This window comes from Chenopodium quinoa, unplaced genomic scaffold, assembly GCF_001683475.1.
Source record: "Chenopodium quinoa cultivar QQ74 unplaced genomic scaffold, ASM168347v1, whole genome shotgun sequence".
Taxonomy (NCBI): Eukaryota; Viridiplantae; Streptophyta; class Magnoliopsida; order Caryophyllales; family Amaranthaceae; genus Chenopodium; species Chenopodium quinoa.
Window position 1 is genome coordinate 1,388,703 of NW_018744949.1, and position 23,449 is coordinate 1,412,151.

The 23,449-nt window shown below is 37.6% G+C and overlaps 2 protein-coding genes across 2 annotated transcripts; both read left to right on the forward strand.

Annotated features, from left to right (window-relative positions):
* Positions 1-8,299: 8,299 nt before the first annotated feature.
* On the forward strand, positions 8,300-9,646 carry LOC110706276. Its single transcript, XM_021884172.1, has one exon. The coding sequence runs from the start codon at positions 8,300-8,302 to the stop codon at positions 9,644-9,646; it is 1,347 nt and encodes a 448-aa protein (XP_021739864.1).
* A 5,735-nt stretch (positions 9,647-15,381) lies between these two features.
* Positions 15,382-19,151, forward strand: LOC110706246 (scarecrow-like protein 9). The gene has a single exon (XM_021884136.1). The coding sequence runs from the start codon at positions 16,041-16,043 to the stop codon at positions 18,321-18,323; it is 2,283 nt and encodes a 760-aa protein (XP_021739828.1). The 5' UTR covers positions 15,382-16,040; the 3' UTR covers positions 18,324-19,151.
* The last annotated feature ends 4,298 nt before the right edge of the window (positions 19,152-23,449 follow it).

Below are 23,449 nucleotides of genomic sequence, written 5' to 3' on the forward strand. Positions count from 1 at the left end.
TTCTTACTCTCTCTCCTATTTTGTTATTCTATTTACTTATTTTTGTATCTTTTCATCCTTAATTACTTGTTTATGTTAGATTAGTGTTTGTTTCATGTTCTTAGTTGTTAATTCCTTTAGTTTTGCAATTTATTATGATTTGTGAGTAGTTCTTTTACTTGGGATTGTTGAAATCATTGATGAATTCACAAATACTTGTTTGTATGTGTTGATTTAGCTAATGTGGGATGTTAATTAGTTGAGCTTAAGTGGTTTCATTGTTAGTTCTTGTAAGTGGCCATTGCTAGAACTATTTATCTAAGCTTTCTCAACGAAGGATCGAGAGATGAACTTGAGTTAGCTCCCTTATGCTTGATTGACCCGAAATGCCATGAGAATAGGAATTTCCGATCAAGGGAATGTTTATTTCATCGTGATTATGCTTTAACACTTGTTTTATGCTTTGTAACCACGAGAGTAGGTTGTATTCATGATTCAAGTAATCCCTCTAGCTTGAGAGAGTAGTTGGGTGCCTTAGATGACTTCCCCTAATTTATCCCCAAATTGCTATGTCTTGTATGTTAAATTGTAGTTTGTGAATGACTTAATTGGTGGATACCTTCCCGAGATCCTCTTTATTATTGTTTGTAGTTTTTCTTCATAACTCATAACCCAAAAAGACTTGACTTAGCTTATCACAAATCGATATTTGTTAGTGCTCCCCTTAGTCCTTGTGGGATCGACCCTTACTGACCCTTTCTACCCATTAGAGAGACCAAGTTAGGTTTTTATCTTTGGTAGGCTCGACGACAGCTTATCAAATTTTGGCGCCGTTGCCGGGGACTTCGGTTGACATTGTCTAATTATTGATTAGATGAGTCTAAGTCTTTGTACATATATTTTTTTCCCTTTTCTTTTCTTTTTTATATTTTATTTTGGGGTTTCTTCCATTGAAATAAATGGCAATTTTTTCCCTTCCCCAATACGAGAATGAAACATTTTGGAGATATTACCATAGGGTTAATGATTATGTTGGTTATAATTATGGTCATAGACTTTTAAAGGTGGATATTTGTGAAGTAATTTTTGAAGGTTTAAATGATGAAATGCGAGTTGTTGTTGAATCTATGTCCGAAGGTCAATTTATGTCTAAAACCATTAATGAGAATTGGAGTATGTTTGAATGGCTAGCTAAAGATACTTATGATTGGGAGATGGCTAATCATGAGATGTATGACCATTTTAATGGTGCGAACTCATTTGAAGAATGTGATGATAATGTTTTGGATTCTAATGTTTCGAGTTTTGGTGATGCAAATTGTCAAAATTCCCCAACTTTTTTCTTGGATTCCAATTTTATGTCATGTACTCCTTATGATGTGGCTAATGTGCATAATGTTGACACCTCTTCTCATTGTGATTTTTGAAATTTCTCCCATCCTCAAGAACCCAAGTCTTCTTTAGAGATCGCTCTAGAATGTTTTTTGGAGGGTTGTGAAGAGATTTCTAAGAATCTAATGGACATAAAGAGCAATTGTACATCCATGAATCATCTTAGTGAAGCTTCTAGGGTTCAAATGAATGAAAATGAAAATTTTGAGAAACCTCTTCTTGAAAAACCTTTGGTTGATGACCCTATTTTTCCAAATATCATCAATTTGTATAATGAGCCTAATGTACCTTTAATTATGAATAATGACAAAGTTGATGATTGTTTGTTGAATTCCACTAATGATATAAGTCTACTAAAGTCCAAATATAATGTTGATGGTATTCTTCAATTTGATTATATTGATGATTATTCAAGAGGTGTTGAGGATAATTATCAATTTGGAAATAGTAGCCTAGATATTCATGATAAATTTTGGGAAAGTAAAGATAAAAGGTATGAAGTGGAGGAAAGTCCCTCTTTTGAGGACCACGGAGTTGAGAGCGAGGTGATTGTTGAGTCTTTACCAATTGACCATTCTTTTTTTGAGCCTCATGTCCCTTTCTCAAAAACTCTTGATATTATTGTCTCATTTCCAAGCCTTTTCCCCACTTCTCTTCCCAAGTTCACTTCACATGAGCCTCTTTGTACTTCATTCTATGATTTACATGATCAATTTCTAACCAACGATACTCAATTGGGTGAATTTGATGTAAATATGGTTTTTGATTTACCAAATGAATCTTCAATAAAGTGTTTTGTTGATAGTTATACTTTTATTTTGCCTTCTTCTTTTCAATCTAGGACCTTTTTTAGATCTTCTCATTTTTATTTTAGGAAACTTTGTAGATTAATGTATATCCTTTTCTTCTTCTCTTTAAATTTTCTTCTTATTTTTATGGTTGCAATTTGTGAAATGTGCTCAAGTGCATATGATAAGCTCCTTAGGAGTTTGTCAAATTACTTACTAGCTAAGGTCTAGCCAAAGACCGAAAAGAAAGGCAATTTTTATTTATTTATTTATTTATTTTTGAATAACGATGTGCATGGATTTTAATTGTTTGATGATTTGAACTAACGAGCTTTATGAAATGATTCTCAACTAGGTACTCTTTATCACTCCATTCCAAATTACATCATATAGTCTCAAATTCACAAGAATTTTGGAGTTTTTGCTACATTGGAAAGACGCAACATACTCTACAAAGTTTTGAAGAATTTATGAAGAATTTTGCATCAAATTGAGTAATATCTCTTCCTCTCTTCATCCCTTCTCAAGCTATTGATTTTATAATTATTTTTGCCATTCATTGGTTGCTTGTTAAAGAGTTTGGTTTGGGGCTAGATTTTATTGTTGTGGTTTTTTGTTGTAGTTATGGATGTTGGATTAGAGGTACTTGTTGATATTGATTGTGTTCCCTTCCCTCCCCCCCCCCCTTGATTATCTCTTCAAAGCATTGAGGACAACGCTTCCTCTAAGCTTGGGGGGGGGGGGTAGCTTCACACTTTCATGAAGGGGGGTTGATTGTTAGTTTGATGCTTCAATTCGTTCATAGTTGTACATTTGGATATTCATGGTCTTCTTTATTTTTCTTTAATATAACTTTAAAAAAATTAAAAAATAAAAAAAATTAAAAAAATTGCCAAGGATGAGACTCAAATGACGATTATATGTTTTGCTTGCTTGACTCTTGAGTGATGAGTAAAAGTTTTTTTAGAAGAGTGTGTGCACGAGTTGGGGTCATTTAGAGGTCTATTAATCTTGATTGCATTGGAGTATATGAAATGAAAGCCAATGAATGCTCAATTGCACGCCTAGTATAAGATATTGTCTAATTTGCTCAAGTAGGATATGTTTGAATAAATTTGTGGTCCCTTGTGCCCTTGATGTGTCCCCTTTCCTCCCTGAAATGAAACTCTATTAGGGAATTGGTTCTACTTGTATCATGTGTAATAAGTGGCGTAATAAGCCACACGTTCTCAATAAAGAAAGAGCCGCTCACAGTTAAAAGAGGCGAGGGCATTGAAAATTGAAAAAAAAAAGAAGAGCATAAAAAAAGGGGAGAACAAAAACTACCCCAAAACTTCTAAAAAAAAAAATTCTCTTCTTTAGAGGTCAACTCGTGAATGCCTCCCACACCTTGTTTGCATTGTTGTTTCTTATGAAATTCTCGAGTTAGAGTGTAGTTAAGGGGCCTTGGGTGTGCATTTTGGGAGGTGGACTAGCATTTTGAGATTTTATAACCGAAAGAGGGCTTGTTACAACTTTGGAATATCTAGGTGTGCTCTAATGAACTAGTAAAAGGCCAAAGGAAGTATCCTAGTGAAACCTTGTTTAGTTCTCCTCTCTACCCCCAACTCATGTGTACATTTGTATGATTGGTAATTCTTGAAATTTGTTCACTTGTCTTGCTTGTGTCTCATATCCCGATGAGTTGACTTGGGCGAAAAATTGAAATTGTGTGATTTTTGACGATGTGTTGTGGATTGCGTGAGTTGTGGGGCAAGCTCATTGGAAACCCTCGCGAGATAAAAACTCGTCCTCTAGGGCGACTTAGAGGTTTAAATTGCTTCTCACTTGCGCTTAAAGTGATAGTGGTGGCTACCATACGGATTAGTGTGTATATGCATTCTCCTTGTTGCCCCTCCTTGTTTAGATTCTAGCACGTTATTTCCCTTCTTTGGTTTGACATTATTTTTTTTCTCGAGGACGCCAAAATTTGATAGGCCGTCGTCGAGCCTACCAAAGATAATGATTCCTATCTTGGTCTCACTAACAATAGTAAGGGTAAGAAAGGGTCGAACCCAAGAGAGGCGTTGAATCAACCACCGAGTACTACCGTTTAAATAAGCTAAATGAATTCTAAATTGGGTTGGTTTTGAGTAACTTCTTCTAATTCAACTCAACTAAAGCTAAGAGGAGATTAACAATATTAAGAGGAATCTAGGGCTCGGGTTATACCACTCAAGTTCATCACAAATCACAATTAGCATGCTACAATTAAGGTAAATTAATGGGACAAATTAGGGGAAGTCATCTAAATCACCCAACTACTCTCTCAAGCTAGAGGGATTACTTGAATCGTGAATACAACCTACTCTCGTGGTTACATAGCATAAAATAAGTGTTAAAGCATAATCATGATGACATAAACATTCCCTTAACCGGTAATCCCTATTCTCATGGCATTTCGGGTCAATTAAGCATAAGGTAGCTAACTCAAGTTCATCTCTCGATCCTTCGTTGAGAAAGCTTGGATAAATAGATCTAGCAATGGCCATATACAAGAACTAAGAAATTAAACCACTTAAGCTCAACTAATCATCATCCCACAACAACCAAATTAGCACATTCAACAAGTAATTAGTGACTACATTGAGGGTTTTACCCAAACCCTAGAATTTAGACTACTCACAATCCATGGAGGTTAAAGCAATTAGAGGTTTCAAGCAATTCATGAACAAGTTCAAACTAAGGATTAAGCTAATTAACAATCTAAGCATGCAAGAATTAAGCAAGTAATCAACAAAAAAGTAAAGAGAAGTAGAAAAGATGAGTAAGAAATGGTTACTATGAAGCTTCAAAGTGAGCAACAATGGTGGATTTTGTCTTCTACAATGATTGAATTTGAATGCTTCCAAGCTAAAAATTAAGAACTAACTAATGATTTGAGAATTTAATGTTCTAAGACTACAAACTAATAGGAAAGCTCTAAAAAAATTGCATCCCGTACAAATGAGCTCAAAGGGGGTATTTATAAGACCCCCAAATAAAAAGGACGGAGAAAACAAGAATGGGGCTTGACTGCAGGTCCGCACGGACGTGCCAGATTTGGCACGCACGTGCAAAGGCTAGGCACGGCTGTGCCAAGTTTGGCACGGACGTGCAGGAGGGCCAAAATGGAGGCAGAAGCTTCTGCCAAGGTCTGCACGGACTTGCAGCTTTTGGCACGGACGTGCAGACTTGCATGGACGTGCTATCATCTTTCACGTCCGTGCAGGATGCCCTGCCTAGATTGCTTAACTTTGGGAAGCTGTAACTTCTACGTTTCTTGTCGTTGGAAAGCTCTTAAGACAAACTTTAATCTCCAATTTGAATCGCTTCAAAAGGTTGATAAGATCAAAAGTTATGGTTGGTTGAAGTTGACGCTTACGCAAACGACCTTTCAAGGTTCTCCAAAAGCTTTTCATTTTCCTTTAAGGCATTCCTCCTTCTTCCTCCATGGCTCTATCAACCAAGCTTGCCCTTATTCTTGCTCACTCATGCTTGATCATGTCCATAGTGCTAAAAATAGCTACATTACATCAAAAACACAAACAACCGGTGAAGCATGGATGGTACAAAATTTGCATAAAAATAGGATAAAAAATGAACTTTGATGTCGATTAATAACGAAAACAAGGTTCAAAAGTACCCTAAAATCATGCCAAATAACAAGTTATCAAATCCCCCCAAGCTAAGCTTTTGCTCGTCCTCGAGCAAAACAAACATGTCGAATCAAAGGAGGAAAACGACTTGCTAACATCAATCCAAGGAAAGGCAACAAGGAGGAAGCATAAATACACAATCCGCATGGTGACAGCTATCATCACTTTTAGCACAAGTGAGAAGCAATTTAAACCTCTAAGTCGCCTTAGAGGACGAGTTTTTATCTCGTGAGGGTTTCCATTGAGCTTAACCCACAACTCACACAAACCACAACAAAACTATCAAACTACACAAGTTCCGATGTTATTATCACCCAAGTCAACTCATCGAGATATAAATCGCAAGCAAGACAAATGAGCGACTTTCAAGAATTACCAATCATACAAATGTGCACATGAGTTGGGGGTAAAGAGGAGGACTAAGCAAGATTGCACTAGAATACTTCCTTTGGCCTTTTACTAGTTCATTAGAGCACACCTAGATATTCCAAAGTTGTAATGAGCCCTCTTTCGGTTACAAAATCTCAAAATGCTAGTCCACCTCCCAAAATGCACACCCAAGGCCTCTTAACTACACTCTAACTCGGGAATTTCATAAGAAACAATGATGTAAACAAGGTGTGGGAGGCATCCACTAGTTGACCTCTAAAGAAGAAAATTTTGATAATTTTCGAGAGTCTCCCTTTTTATTCATTGTTCTATGCTCTTCTTTTCTTTTCTTTTTTTTCAACTTTCAATGCTCTCGCCTCTTTTAACTGTGAGCGGCTCTTTCTTTTATTAAGAACATGTGACTTATTATGCCACTTATTACACATGATACAAATATAACCAATTCCCTAATAGAGTTTCATTTCGGGGAGGAAAGGAGGCACATTAAGGGCACAAGGGACCGCAATTCAATTCAAACATATCCTACTTGAGCGAATTAGACAATATCCTATACTGGGTGTGCAATTGAGCATTCATTGGCTTTCATTTCATATACACTAATGCAATCAAGATTAATAGACCTCTAAATGACCCCATCTCTTGCATACACCCTTCTAAGAGAACTAGTACTCATCGCTCAAGAGTCAAGCAAGAAAAACATATAAGCATTGTCATTTGAGTCTCAACCTTGGGCAAATTTTTTTTTTTTCATTTTTCAATATTTTTTTTCGTTTTTCGATTTGTTTTTTTTTTTTTTTGATGAATAAGAAATGAAAAATTACAACATTAAGCTAGCTAAACTAAGCATAAAAATAATAATAAAAAAAAAACTATACATCTAAATGAAAAAATAAGAGAGGTATTCACAAGATAAGAAATTTGGATTTAGGGTATTGGATTTCAAAGGGAGCAAATTTGGATTTAAAGGATTTGGATGTTAGGGAAGAAGAGAATGGGAAAAACCAACATGCAAACTCAATCATGGAAACACGAAAACACAACACGAACCAATGATACATGAGAGAACACTCCCCCCCAAGCTATCATAAACATTGTCCCCAATGTTAAAGCAATGCAAGCACAAAGAGAAGGGGAGGAAGAAACTAACTCATTGGTTCGGGCCCCCTTGGGAGCTTGAGCCCCCTGGGTAGAGATGCCGGTACATAGTGCGGAAATCGCCCAACTTCGATCTGAGACCTTCGAAACTTGTTCTCATGTAGTCAAAAGAAGTCCTCATATCTTCGTTTGATTTCCTTAAGGTCTCGAATTCGGTGGTCATGCGGGCAAAATTCGCATTCATGTTGGCTACTTGATGCTCAAAAGAGAGGTATGGGTTATTTTCACCCACACCTTGATCTTGGTAACCCTCTTGGTCCCTTTGTTGAAACTCGTGTTGTTGATGAAATTGTTGTTGCTGAAATTGTTGATGATGTTGATGTTGTTGAAATTGTTGATGATGTTGATGTTGTTGTTGTTGTTGTTGGAATTGTTCCTCGCCGCCTTGGGCTTGGTCATCTTCTCCACCCGGAATCCACTCAAAATCCGGCTCAAAGACCCAATTCTCGGGGTTGTAAATAACCGCGGCTTCCGGATTTGGCAAAGTTGCATAGGGGCGCCTACTTACCATCCACGTGTAGGTCCTACCCTCTTCATCTTCCTCCAACCAATGCATAGCCTTGAGGGAGCGGATGTCAAGTGTCGTTGGCCCGGGAATGATTTCCAAATCTGCAAAATTAAGATCAAGAAAAGCAGCAATAATAGTGATCATCCCCCCAATTGTTATCACTCCACTCCCCGAGGATACATCATCTAGGTGGTCTACAAGCCAAGCCCCTAAGTTCAACCTCTCGTCACCCTCACTCAAGTGCCAAAGAAAAAGCAACTCACGGTTAGAAACTACACCCGAACTATCTCCCCTAGCAAAAATAGTATTAGCTATTAGGCACTGGGATAGTCTAAAGGCGGGGTGTACTATGGCCGTGGCCTTGTCGGTCCTAGGAAAACAACATTTCGGAAGAGTTTATTCGGATGCACATGTTTCAATTCTCCCTTCGAGACAAAGCAAAGCATTGGTTGAGAACGGTTGAAGAGGGATCGTTGAGTACTTGGGATGAGGTGACTAGAGCTTTTCTTGGGAAGTATTGCCCTCCCGAGAAAACCGCTGAATTAAGACGGAAGATCACAAACTTCAACCAAGAGGTTGATGAAACTTTGAGTGAAGCATGGGAGCGGTTCAAATATTATACTAGAGCATGCCCTCACCACGGTTTCACCTCATGGATCATAGTGCAAAGCTTCTATGATGGTCTTACTCCTACCTCAAGGGCCAACCTTGATTCGGGAGCCGGAGGTAGCCTTAAAAAGCTATCGGTTGACAAGGCCTACAAAATGATTGAGGAAGTGGCTAAGCATTATGCTTATGGAGGTGATAAAAGGCCAGGTCAACCCAAGAAGGGCGGTAAGCATGATCTTAAAGCAATAGATCTTATTGCTTCAAAGGTTGATATGTTAGCTCGAAAGCTAGATCAAGTGAACAATGTGCCCGGTAGCTCCTCCCCACAAGTCATGTCTTGTGAGACTTGTGGAGGAAATGACCACTTAGAATCCTATTGCAACACTACAATGGAGCATGTGGCTTCACTTGGTAGGAATGATCCTTACTCCCAAACTTTTAACCAAGGTTGGAAAGAACATCCAAATTTTGGGTGGAAACAACCCAATCAAGCTCCCCCTCCTCAAAACAATTACAACCAAGCTCCTCCTTACAATCAACCCCCTCCACAACAACAAGCTCCCTATCGCCACCCCAATCAAAGAGAAAATGTCCAACAAAGACCCCAATACAATCAAGCCCCTCCTCCTCCAAAATCCAACATTGAATCCGTTTTGGAAACCTTCATGACCCAACAAATCAAAATCAATGGGGAAGTTAGTAGCTCAATTCAACAACTCCAAGCACACAACAAGATGATTGAACGTCAATTATCTCAAATTGCACAACAAGTTGGGTGCACCTCTAACCCCGGTGGTCAATTTCCAAGCACAACGGTAATGAATCCAAAAGAGCAAGCGAAATCAATCACCTTTATTATGGAAGGAGGGTATGAAACTCCAATTATGAGAGAAAATGTTGCCAAAAAGGGAGATGAGGGAGATAGTTGGGTAGATGAAAGTGAGTTTGAAAATAAAGTGAGTGAGGAGGCGAGAGGAAGGTCAAAAATGAGTGATGAGGGTGCCTCAAAGAGAGATGATGGAGAAGTGAAGAGTCAAGCTCCATTGAGAGCATATGAGCCTCATATTCCATTCCCTCATAGAATGATAGAGAAGAATCTAAATGAGAAACTTTCTAAGTTCCTTGATGAAATGGAAGGACTTCAATAAAATATTCCACTTCTCCATGCTTTGTCTCAAATGCCTACATATGCAAAGTTTTTGAAAAATATTCTTTCTAACAAGAGTAGGCTTGAGGAGAGTGATTCTATCTCTCTTCCAACGGAGATAAGTGCTATTCCTCAAAATGAGATTCCCGAGAAGTTTGGTGACCCCGGTAGTTTTGCTATACCGGTTAAGGTTGGAGATCTTGAATCAACAAATGCTTTGTGTGATCTTGGGGCTAGTGTTAGCCTTATGCCTCTCTCTATGGCAAAAAGATTAAATCTTGGGGAGATTAGCCCCACCAAAATGTCAATCCAACTAGCCGACCGCTTGGTTAAAGACCCATTGGGAGTCTTTAAGGACATCCCAATTCAAGTGGGGAAGGTTCTTGTGCCTTGTGATTTTGTAATCATGGAGATGGATGAGGATTTCAAAATTCCTCTCATATTGGGTAGGCCCTTTTTTAAAACCACGGGTGTTAATATTGACATGAAACAAGGGCGGCTTACCTTACATGTTGGGCATGAAAGAATCTCTTTTCATTTCCGGAAACGTTGAATGACCCCATGGTTAAACAAGTTCATCGGGTTGATGTTTTGGTTAATATTTTGAAAGAATACATGGAGGAGTCACAAGATGAATCGACTCATGCTCCGGAGGTGAAAAAGCAAGAGAAGGCCAAGAAGAAAAAGAAAAACAAGATCAAGTTGATAAACAAGATGTTTGGTTGCATTTCTAGTGATGATAGCAATGTGATTATTTTGCCTAAGGAAAATGGCAAGTGTGTGGGAACAATGAGATGGGTCAAAAAGGTGTGCCTTGACCCTCCCTAATTTTGGATAGCGCAATGTCGTCAAGCTAGTGACGTTAAAGAAGCGCTTCCGGGAGGCAACCCGAATATTTTTGTAGTGGATTAACTTAAAAAAAAGAAAAGAAAAAAAAGAAAAAACAAAAGAAGAAAAAAAAAACAGCACAAAGTGCATGTCTTCCAACAACAACCAACAGGAACAAAGGTACCAAGGAGGTTCAAGCGTCGAAGAAGACCCGATCCTTGAGTTAGTCTTCTTTCTCCTTTTTTTATGAGCTTTTATTGCTTAACATTGAGGACAATGTATATGATAACTTGGGGGGAGTCATTTGCATGCCTTCTTGACATGTTGGTTTGTTTGGTTGCGTTTGTTTTGGTTGTTTCATTTCCCTAATATCTAAGGCCCTTAATCCAATTTAGCTTCCTTGAAATCCAAACCTCTTGTCATGTGAATATTAGTGTTCCCTCTCTAGTTAGTAATGTGAATATTTTCGCTTTCTCTTCAAAAAAAAAATGATGAAAAAATTGAAAAATGAAAAAAAAAAAAAATTTGCCCAAGGATGAGACTCAAATGACGATTATATGTTTTGCTTGCTTGACTCTTGAGTGATGAGTAAAAGTTTTTTTAGAAGAGTGTGTGCACGAGTTGGGGTCATTTAGAGGTCTATTAATCTTGATTGCATTGGAGTATATGAAATGAAAGCCAATGAATGCTCAATTGCACGCCTAGTATAAGATATTGTCTAATTTGCTCAAGTAGGATATGTTTGAATAAATTTGTGGTCCCTTGTGCCCTTGATGTGTCCCCTTTCCTCCCCGAAATGAAACTCTATTAGGGAATTGGTTCTACTTGTATCATGTGTAATAAGTGGCGTAATAAGCCACACGTTCTCAATAAAAAAAGAGCCGCTCACAGTTAAAAGAGGCGAGGGCATTGAAAATTGAAAAAAAAAGAAGAGCATAAAAAAGGGGAGAACAAAAACTACCCCAAAACTTCTAAAAAAAAAAAATTCTCTTCTTTAGAGGTCAACTCGTGGATGCCTCCCACACCTTGTTTGTATTGTTGTTTCGTATGAAATTCCCGAGTTAGAGTGTAGTTAAGGGGCCTTGGGTGTGCATTTTGGGAGGTGGACTAGCATTTTGAGATTTTATAACCGAAAGAGGGCTTGTTACAACTTTGGAATATCTAGGATTGCTTTAATGAACTAGTAAAAGGCCAAAGGAAGTATCCTAGTGCAACCTTGTTTAGTTCTCCTCTCTACCCCCAAGTCATGTGTACATTTTTATGATTGGTAATTCTTGAAAGTTGTTCACTTGTCTTGCTTGTGTCTCATATCCAGATGAGTTGACTTGGGCGAAAAATTGAAATTGTGTGATTTTTGACGATGTGTTGTGGATTGCGTGAGTTGTGGGGCAAGCTCATTGGAAACCCTCACGAGATAAAAACTCGTCCTCTAGGGCGACTTAGAGGTTTAAATTGCTTCTCACTTGCCCTTAAAGTGATAGTGGTGGCTACCATACGGATTAGTGTGTATATGAATTCTCCTTGTTGCCCCTCCTTGTTTAGATTCTAGCACGTTATTTCCCTTCTTTGGTTTGACATTATTGTTTTTCTCGAGGACGAGCAAAAGCTTAGCTTGGGGGGATGTGATAACTTGTTATTTTGTATGATTTTAAAGTGATTTTTGAGCCTTAGAATTGTGGGAAATCAATGCTTAGTTTACTAATTACTCTATTTTTATGCATTTTTTGTGTATCATATGCTTCACGGGTTTGCTAGTGTTTTGGTGCATATTTAGGTATAAATATGGCACGTTGAAGCTTTTGGACAAAGAAAAAAAAAATTGGAGACAAGAAGAGGAAATAAGGGAGCTATGGAAGAATGAAAGAAGCAAGGAAAAGTGTACAAGAGTGAAATAAGAGCATTTGGAAGGATTTTTTCACTAAGGTAAACTTCAAATGACCATAACTTTTGATCTTATCAACCTTTTGAAGCGATTCAAATTGGAGATTAAAGTTTGTCTCAAGAGCTTTCCAACGACTGGTCACAAGTCCATTTCCGACAAGAAACGTAGAAGTTACAGCTTCCCAAAGTTAAGCAGTCTAGGCAGGGCATCCTGCACGGACGTGCAAGATGATAGCACGTCCGTGCAAGTCTGCACGTCCGTGCCAAAAGCTGCACGTCCGTGCAGACCTTGGCAGAAGCTTCTGCCTCCATTTTGGCCCTCCTACACGTCCGTGCCAAACTTGGCACGGCCGTGCCTAGCCTTGCACGTGCGTGCCAAATCTGGCACGTCCGTGCGGACCTGCAGTCAAGCCCGATTCTTGTTTTCTCCGTCCTTTTTATTTGGGGGTCTTATAAATACCCCCTTTGAGCTCATTTGTACGGGATGCAGTTTTTTTAGAGCTTTCCTCTTAGTTTGTAGTCTTAGAACATTAAATTCTCAAATCATTAGTTAGTTCTTAATTTTTAGCTTGGAAGCATTCAAATTCAATCATTGTAGAAGACAAAATCCACCATTGTTGCTCACTTTGAAGCTTCATAGTAACCATTTCTTACTCATCTTTTCTACTTCTCTTTACTTTGTTGTTGATTACTTGCTTAATTCTTGCATGCTTAGATTGTTAATTAGCTTAATCCTTAGTTTGAACTTGTTCATGAATTGCTTGAAACCTCTAATTGCTTTAAGCTCCATGGATTGTGAGTAGTCTAAATTCTAGGGTTTGGGTAAAACCCTCAATGTAGTCACTAATTACTTGTTGAATGTGCTAATTTGGTTGTTGTGGGATCATGATTAGTTGAGCTTAAGTGGTTTAATTGCTTAGTTCTTGTATATGGCCATTGCTAGAACTATTTATCCAAGCTTTCTCAACGAAGGATCGAGAGATGAACTTGAGTTAGCTCCCTTATGCTTAATTGACCCGAAATGCCATGAGAATAGGGATTACCGGTCAAGGGAATGTTTATGTCATCGTGATTATGCTTTAACACTTGTTTTATGCTATGTAACCACGAGAGTAGGTTGTATTCATGATTCAAGTAATCCCTCTAGCTTGAGAGAGTAGTTGGGTGATTTAGATGAATTCCCCTAATTTGTCCCATTAATTTACCTTGATTGTAGCATGCTAATTGTGATTTGTGATGAAGTTGAGTGGTATAACCCGAGCCCTAGATTCCTCTTAATATTGTTAATCTCCTCTTAGCTTTAGTTGAGTTGAATTAGAAGAAGTTACTCAAAACCAACCCAATTTAGAATTCATTTAGCTTATTTAAACGGTAGTACTCGGTGGTTGATTCAACGCCTCTCTTGGGTTCGACCCTTTCTTACCCTTACTATTGTTAGTGAGACCAAGATAGAATTCTCAACCTTTTCCCGCAATACTTGATCTAGAGATCCTGGTAGCTCACTTTGTCCTGTTCTAGTTCTTCCTCACTACCTTGACCATCATCCTCCACATCCTCATCTTCCTCATAATCACCAGATGTGGAAGCAGCATCATTAGAAGCAGCTTCATCACTACTAGATTTAGCATAACCACGATCATCAGAACCAGCTTCATTAGAGTCCTTTAAATACTCTACCTCAAAAACTAATCAGATTTCAGTTTCTTCTTCCCTTTACTAGCTGCTTTCTTTTTAGGCGCCTCTACATTCACGGCTTTCGACCGCGCCTACACAAACACAAATATATGCCACCATAAATCAACTACAACACACAACCATCACTAAGAAAACACACAATCTTTTAATTTCAACAAACAATAACTCACCATTCCTGATCCCTTGCTCTTCCTCGGCATTATTTCCTCCTGCCAAGTTCCAATGAACGCTCGATAAATGGGATTTCCTAACTACATAAAACCATTTCAACAAACCCTTAACTCTTCACATATAATTTCTCCACTATATTCACATATACATACCACAACAGTCATAATTCCTTAATGTAACAATATCACTTATTCATAATTCAATACGTCTTCCACAAAAAATCTCACAATTAATCACTCATTTACATGGATTCAAATTAAATTAAATACTTTAATTCAACACTCCTACCAGCACACCCATAACAATTTCACTTGTTCATTACAATTAAACAACAAAGGGTAGCAAATTTCAGCGGTTAACAAAGCATTACACAATCTAAATCATCATAACAACAAATTCATTCCAATTACGGGTTTCACATCCTCAAATTAATTCCAATTATAAAAATGATCAACAAAGGAAACCCTAATTCGCTAATTTCACTAGATAACCGTAAATCACATAAACTAAAACATCATAACAACAAATTCATTCCAATTAAGGGTTTTCGAACCACGCCCACTAAAATTTTTCCCAATTAAATAAATGACCGACACAGGTACCCCTAAATCGATAAATTCACTGCAAAACCCTAAATTACGTAAACTAAACTTCATAACAACAAACAATTTACAATTACTTTTTAAATTTCTTAATAGCCAACAAATGCGTCCATAGCAGAATTGTTACAGTCGGTTTCCAGCCCATACCTTCAATCAAAGGAACCAACGACTGCCGGTATACAATTCACGTAACTGCTTACGATTACCACGCACCAAAATTCTTTTCTAGCTCCGGCAGCAACCACCGTCGTAGTCTCTTCGTTGGAACAGAGTACAGTAACTACAGGGTACACTTATACCTTTCAGCGAAACAACGCAACTAATACTCTCACTAACGAATATCTTTGTCCGGAAACCACCTCACTACGCTGCCGGCGAATTATACACCTCCCGCCGACGATCAATGAGACAAAGCCGCTTCGTGAGAACAGAGAAGATGAGACAGAGAGAGGAGATGAAGAGAGAGAAACTAATTTTGGACCTAACTGAAAGAGAAAGTAAAACCCTTGAATATTGAAATTGACAAAAACGAGGATCCGTTACAATTCAAACAATAACGGGGCCACGTGCAACTCACCAGCATTCAAGGATTGTAAATTTCCGTCTTTGCCCTCCTATATACATAGGATGCATATAGCACCTATGCGCTGATATGGACTCGTGAATAAATTAACAACCTTTTTGCTAATTTATAAACAAAATTGTCACTTGATTATTTTTTTTTAATTTTTATTATCTATGAGACTTCCTCGTAAAATATGACTAAGGGCAAACAATTGGTGATGGAGAGAGTATAAATTGTATTTTGAAAGCTAACACAAATCAACTTATGAAGCATCGTTCATAAATCATAATGCACAAATAAGTAAAGAACTAGTATATGCTTGTTAATCAAATCTATACAAAGTTATAGCTTTTTGTTCACAATATACTCTTTCTATACTTCACTTTTCATCCTTTCTCTCCCTCCATTCCTTTTTATACCTCTATCAATATCTCCTGGGTGCTATTTTTTCTAAGGTACGAATTTATACTTTTGTATTTATTCATCATCTTTGAGTTTCTCACAACCCGTGAATTACTCCGCTTATTCTTCAATACTGTTCTTACATGTAGTACAAATTCATACCTTAGTTGTGTGATTCAACGTTTGGCTTTCTTAGAATTTGGGTCGATTTATTTGATTTATTTTTGTTAAATTGAAGAAATTTGAATCGAATGGATCCCAGAGTTCATGACTATGTTGGATTAGCAAATGGAATTAGATTTCAGTCAGTTAATGATCATGGGTTTCCTGTATATTCAAATTATAATTATGATTATGTGAATGAATTACCCAATTTGGGAAATGGTTTAGTTGTTCATAATAATTACATCAGTGATGTTGGAGATGTTAATTTCAGTATTTCTGATACATGTACAAGAGATTTATCTCTAAATTCTAGTGTTACTGAGGGTAATTTGAATGAAGAATATGATTTCTCAGATTCTGTTTTGACATACATTAATCAAATTTTAATGGAAGAAGATGTTGAGGGTAAAGGTTGTATGCTTCAGGAATCATTACAGCATCAAGCTGTTCAGGATGCTGAGAAATCTTTGTATGAGGTTAATGGAAAGAGTTCTTTGCTTAAGCGCGATTCACACCCAAACCCATCTTACTTTTGTTCGAATTTGAACAACCCGGATAGCTGTTCTTATGATGATTCATATAGGTGTTACAATGATGGAAGTATTGATAGTAATAGCTTTGTGATTGATCCCAGCTGGGGTTATGGAAAGGGGGAGTATTGTGGTTCTGATGTTGAGAATGGTTTTCCTGTTTACCAATTGCCAGTGTCGTCGAATAGCTCAACTAGTGCTAGCTATGATAATGATGGGGGATTAGTCGATTCTCAGATAAATTCTTTTGGGGTCTCTGGCCTGTGTACCGAGAGTCAGTCTATTTATCAGTTTAATAAAGGAGTTGAGGAAGCGAATAAGTTCCTTCCTATTCAAAGTGACTTTCTTTTCAGTACCAATATGGATGGATTAATTAAGAATAATGAGGAGAAGTGTAATGTATCATTAGTAAATCCAAGTGTGAATAATGGTGATGATGATATCAGGGAGGAATGTCGGGGAAGGAAGCATGCTTTTGGGGATACTGAAGAGAGGTTGTCTAAACTGGCTGCTATATATGATGACTCCAAGGTACGCTCAGATATGTTTGACAAGGTTCTCTTGCATCATGGTGGTGATAAAAATGAGCTTGTTGTTTCTCTTAGAACAAACTTGCAAACAGCTGCTACCAAGAAGACAGAGCAAAATGATGAGTCGAAAAGTGGTCCAAAAGGCCGTCATAAGAGACAAGGTGGACGCAAAGAAGTGGTGGATTTGAGAACACTTCTTACAACCTGTGCACAATCTGTTGCGGCTGATGACCGCAGAACTGCATATGACTTTCTAAAGCAGATCAGGCAGCACTCATCTCCACTGGGCGATGGAAATCAGAGATTGGCCCATTATGTGGCTGATGGACTTGAGGCTCGTTTGGCTGGTACTGGAAGCCAGATTTACAAAGGTCTTACTAGCAAGAGAACAACTGCTGCAGATGTATTAAAAGCTTACCTTTTGTATCTTGCAGCATGTCCATTCAGGAAGCTGTCCAATTTTTTCTCAAACAAGTCTATTGCAAAGAGAACAAGAAAAGCTTCTAAGATCCACATCATAGATTTTGGCATCCTTTATGGGTTTCAGTGGCCAACTTTTATTCAAAGACAATCAATGAGAGAGGGTGGACCACCGAGAATTAAGATTACTGGCATAGATTTTCCACAACCAGGTTTCAGACCTGCTGAAAGGGTTGAGGAGACTGGTCGTCGGTTGGAGAATTATGCGCAGGAGTTTAAAGTTCCTTTCGAGTACCGTGCAATTGCAAAGAGATGGGATACCATTCAACTAGAGGATTTCGACATTGATGAGGGTGAGGTTCTTATTGTCAATTGTATCTATCGATTGAAAAACTTGCCCGATGAAACCGTGTCTGTTGAAAGTTCTAGAAACAAGGCTCTCAAATTGATAAGAAAACTTAATCCTGATGTTTTCATCAATGGTGTGGTTAATGGCTCTTACAGTGCACCCTACTTTGTCACCCGATTTAGAGAGGCTCTTTTTCATTTCTCAGCACAGTTTGATATGCTTGAAACTATCGTACCCCGTGAGTATAGTGAGAGGATGCTGATTGAAAGAGATCTTCTTGCCAGAGAAGCCCTCAATGTTGTAGCTTGTGAGGGTTGGGAGAGGGTTGAGAGACCAGAGACATATAAGCAGTGGAAGATACGTATTATCAGAGCTGGATTTACACAACTTCCCCTGGACTCGGAGATCAAGGAGAGGGCTTTGTTGCAGGTTCACTCAGCTTACCACAAGGATTTTATGATTGATGAAGACAGTCGATGGCTTCTTCTAGGATGGAAAGGACGGGTACTCTTTGCCTTGAGCACATGGCAACCTACTTAAATACTGCCAGCTCTAAAGGCAAATAGTCTCATGTGATAGACTATATTTCTACTGATTGTTACTTGCAGCCAAGCAATCCATCGGGAGCTCCTCTTCTACAATCAAGAAAATATCATGCCCCTCACCCTCCCATACCCCCCTGCCCCCCATCAGGGTTTTCATGAAGGTTTACACAGATGGCTCTTGAATTTTCCATTGACAAGTCAGGAGGCGGTGTCATCAGATGTGAAATAAGGTTTATGGCAGATGGGCTTATCTATTCGATTCAATTGACCTGCTGCTGCGATGGAGCTTTAAGCAATTTGAGAGGGTCTCATGATTGCTAAAGACCTGTAAATTGAACTGGAGTTGGAAATGGATGCAGAAGCTCTATAGCTCATTCTGGAAAATGCAGTTTAGTATCCAAGATTCCAAGCCATAAAATTAATGCTGTAGCTGTGACTTCTCAAGGAAGATTGCACTGTTGTGTTCCTGCATGCTTAATGAGCTACTAATACCGAAGCCCATGTCTTAGGTAATATCGAATGGATGATGGACAAAGAAACGCTGTACCACTACAAAGCTTCTTGATAAAGTGGCAGATGAACATTGGCAGACTCACCTAGCTGGTAATGACTATAATAGTTGATCTGTACCATGTGAGCTTAGTATTTTTTTTTTTTTTTGTCTTTATATTGTTAAATGTGTATAAACATGTTAGTTGATTTTATATTTCTTACAGGCTTTCAGTTTCCTAATGATCTCTCTCAAGATTGTTTTGAACTGTTAATGTAATGTTATAAGAATAACTTTCTTAAGCAGTGGGCACATATATTTGTTGCTTGGTAATGTGTGGCACAAAATTATTATGTGAAAGGAAGGATTGTTGAATTTCATATCTATATGGGGGCATCTAAGTAAAGCTCGCCTTTTACCTTTCTTCTATTAATGGTCAATTTCGATCAAAGCTGGTTTGTCCTATCTGCAAAAGGGTCTCAGTCACTTTTGATCCGTTTATGTACCTGTTGCTTCCTTTTCCTTCAACAACTATGCGAACCATGACTGTTACTCTTTTGAGCACTGATGGAAGTGTGCTTTCATCATCGCTTACTGTAACGGTGCCCAAGTATGGAAGGTGCAAGGATCTTATTCAAGCCCTCAGCAAAGCTGTTTAATCGCGAGATGATAAGACTCTCTTTGTGGCTAAGGTATGTTGCATAATCTGCTGATTGATTTTGCCATTGAACTCATCCAACTGTTTATTAAGGATTTAGTTTATTGTTGCTTTCTTCCCTTATATCTTAAACATTACTATACAAAAGTATTTCATACTTGGGTCTGCATCATGCCCAAGTAACTTTTCCATGTGAAACTTCTTTCTGTTTCATTAAAAGTGGTGACTAGTGTATGGCTGGGTTGGGAAAAGTTGTAAGTTTGAAATTTTGCAAATACACATAGCTTAGTTATTACATGACCCTAAACTTTTGCGATTGCCAGAGACAGCTGCTGATTTAGCTCAACTTGCAAGTTACTGTCGGCTTAAAGTTACTGATGCATATCTGATGGTTTCCTATCTCCCTGATTAAGGTTTTTTGAACGAAAATTGCTGTTCCCAATTTTATTTATTTATTTGGTTAATTTTTTATTTTATTTTATTCATCACTTAAAATTTAAATTCTCACCTTTTGAACCGCTTGAAATTTTATGTGGATTTCTCGATAACAAGAAAATATCTTAGACAAGTGAGATTTTTTACATCTTTTAGACTAGGTGGAATTTTGGTTGTGTAATTCTGGGAGTTTGGTTTGGGACCAAGGGAAGTTGCTAACTTGCAGGCAAACATCTTTTTGGGCAATATTATCTTGTTATCTTTCAATTGAAATTTTAGCATGATTACTCTTACGGCTACTTCATATGTGAAATTTGCTTCTTTTTGAAGGTTTACAATCACTGCATCATCCAATCCTTGGAAAATCCATCCGATTCATTGGCATTGATAAGGGATGGAGATTGCCTTGCAGCTTACCATTTACCAAAAGAGAGTGAGAGTGGCTTTTTGGTGGTTTTCATGCATCAGAGGTGTGAAAGGTATATATCTCACTATTGCTTCCTGTTTGACATCATGTTAACTGGCAAGGCCTAAACCTTGTTATGTAAGAGTATCCTTCTCAGTTGCTTCTCATTCAAAATCTCCATGTAATGGTAGCAAGTTAGGACTAAAAGTGTCAATCAGAATAGCTAATTTGGTAGTTTGATTTTGGTACATTTTGTGTAAGCATGACTTTGTTTTGATTTGATGACTTGAATTGTGCATGTTGCTTTTTCGATAACAGAAATGAGGTACCAAAAGGTAAAGAAAAATTACAAATATATACTGCTTGTATGTGTTAATTTTCTAATTAATTGACAGCATACATCTGTTAAAATATTCATGGTCGTCTTGAATTATTTTTAGCTACTAAGAAGAGAAAATAGGAATTGAAAATAGAAGAGAGAAAGACATCTCTGCTTTTCTGGTCGCCACTAAGTTCTCCGCCCATAGTTACTTATTACAATTTGTCTTCTAAATGCTATGCATCAGCCCTTCCAGACTTTCTTCCACGTTTCTCTCTTTTTGCCCACCCGCGGCTAGTAATCGTTAGAGACAAAAGCAATGGTAAGAGTTGGGCTCCTTGCTGCAGCTTTAAGTCCTTTTTCATAATTGATGATTAAATGGGTCAAAATAATAGATCTATGGTTTACAAGTATGTACCTTAGTTGTGTGTTTAGATTAGGAAATCAAGAAGTGGATGGAAGGAGAAGTGAGGGAGTAAGAAATTCATTTCCCTTGATTGGATAAGAGAGAAGAGGAAAGAGGGATAGATAAAATCATTAACACAATATTCATCCCTAACCTATAAAAGCCCCAACACACAAATAATGAGTGCCTCAAAAAAGACTTTGCTTATCTACAGTGCACTGACAATTTTTACCCTATACTTTGCTTATTTGCAATGGTTGGACTTTTTTGCCCCTCAAAAAGTATTTTGCCGTTTGCTGCCATCTTTACCTGTACTTCCTCCTCTCTCTCTCTCCTCTATCCTCCAAAGCGGCATACTTCAAGCTTTCCATTGATGCGCACTCTGAGTTTTCTTTCCTCCATTTAATTTGAGGTGAAGTATACATTGTTCTTCATAATCATCGAATATCAGTTTGAATCGACAATCTAGGGTTTCACTATCTTTCACTTATTGTCAGTATAGACAATTTAGGGTTCTTGAGTGGATTTTTGATTTATTTTTTTGGATCTCAATTCGTTTTAGTTTATGGTAAGTTATAATTTCCTTTTAATTTTGTTAATCAAAGCTCAAGTGTTTCAAAAATCCTGATCCATGAATCTTATGCTACACCTCTCCACACCCAATTACCGCCAATCATTCTTAGATCTTTCAGTTCTTTGCTACTCTAATCACTATTCTTTCTGGGTTGTTTCGATTTTGCTTTGTACCTTAATTTTGTGTTTCTATTAGGAATTGATAATGTGGTTGATTGTGTTTTCAATTTGTTTTATTTTGATCTTGTACTTGCTTTTTGAAAACAAATAGGAGGACATTACTGCTCTTATTATAATTATGTGCTCTATGTAAATGAGGGAGTAGCATATGTTTAGGCTCATATTTTCATGCTCCTCACTCTTACATCCTTGCTAATTGAAACCATTGGCATTTTCTGGTGAGTTTGTAATAGATGATCGAATTGGTACTTTGGTAGTGATAATTCGTACTTCTGGTTAGCACGAGTATTAGATATTTTACTGGCAAGTGTCAACCAATACTAACCTCTGCTTTGACAGTCTATTAATTTTCATGTAATAGGCATATCTAAGAAATTATCAAAGCGTATCCTCTATATGATTTGCTTTCCTGAGCTGTTTAATTGAATTAGTGGTCATGACTCATGAAGTTACCAAGCTAGGAAAGTTGCAGCAGAATTGGAAAGAGAACTATATTTTATGATGTATGTGTAAACATTACTTGATATGAAACGGTCATGGCCTCATGGGTGTACTTGTAACTGAACCTCCCATTGATGTCCATCACTACTCTTTGGTCAATTATATAGCCCATGTTCGTTTTTGCATTTTCTCATCCGAAAACTGTTATGAACTACAACTTGTAAATATTTTCATGTTTAAGAATTTCTGTCCAACTTCACGAAAACTTAGCTTCAGATCTTAGTTTGGCCAAAACTAATATTGGATCAACCACTCCGGATAGAGTCTCTCTTCTTTTCTTTGTTGAATGAATTTCTTTCGACAATGCTACGGATTTTGTTTAGTGCTGGCTGCCTTGACAGAATGCTTTTCTTTCTGTTTGGTAGCTTATCTGCATCCTTCCTGTAGAATATGCTGTACTCTGTTAGGTTTATCGCACCCTAATCCTCAGTCCTTGGTGAGAGCAATGCACCTCTCTAACCTTGTTCTTCAATGTACTCCCTAAAGAGTTATTGAACAGGTTGTAAGTTGATTTGTAGTTTGTTTTAATATGATATTTTAAGTTGAACTCTTTGAAAATTGAACTAGATTTCTGAAAAAGAATACATAACATATAAGGCCCTTGAGATGAGGTCTTACCATTATACAAGTTGCCACAGATTTAATTAGTACTGTGATAACAGTGTGCCTCAAAGTTTTTATCATAGATCCTTTTTTTCATTGTGCTGAAAACTACTCTGTATGATCACAATAAGACACTGATTCCTTTTCTTTTCTATGGACAGGTGAACAAGTGGTTCAAAAAAGCACGCTACATGGCTCTAAAGAATAAAAAGGTAGTAAATATTATCTTAAATCTATCTTGTTGTAGGCTTCTGCTCTTGCTCTGTTTCTCTTGGATTATTAGGTTTAGTCTTTTCTGAGTATCTTTTAGTAATGATATTGGCAGCATTACCACCTCTAGATGGTTTTTGGAGGGGAAGGGGAGGGTTCATGATGAAACTTGATTGTGTCATATCACTCAGTTTTCAGATATGCGCCGATCTTCCTTTTTTTTTTACCTTTTCATTACACCTTATTCATTTTGATGAAGTATTAGTTGATACCTGATGTAATAGTGAATATATGATTTCCGATGTCGAGATTAATCAGTGTTTTTGAGGAGTGATACTGT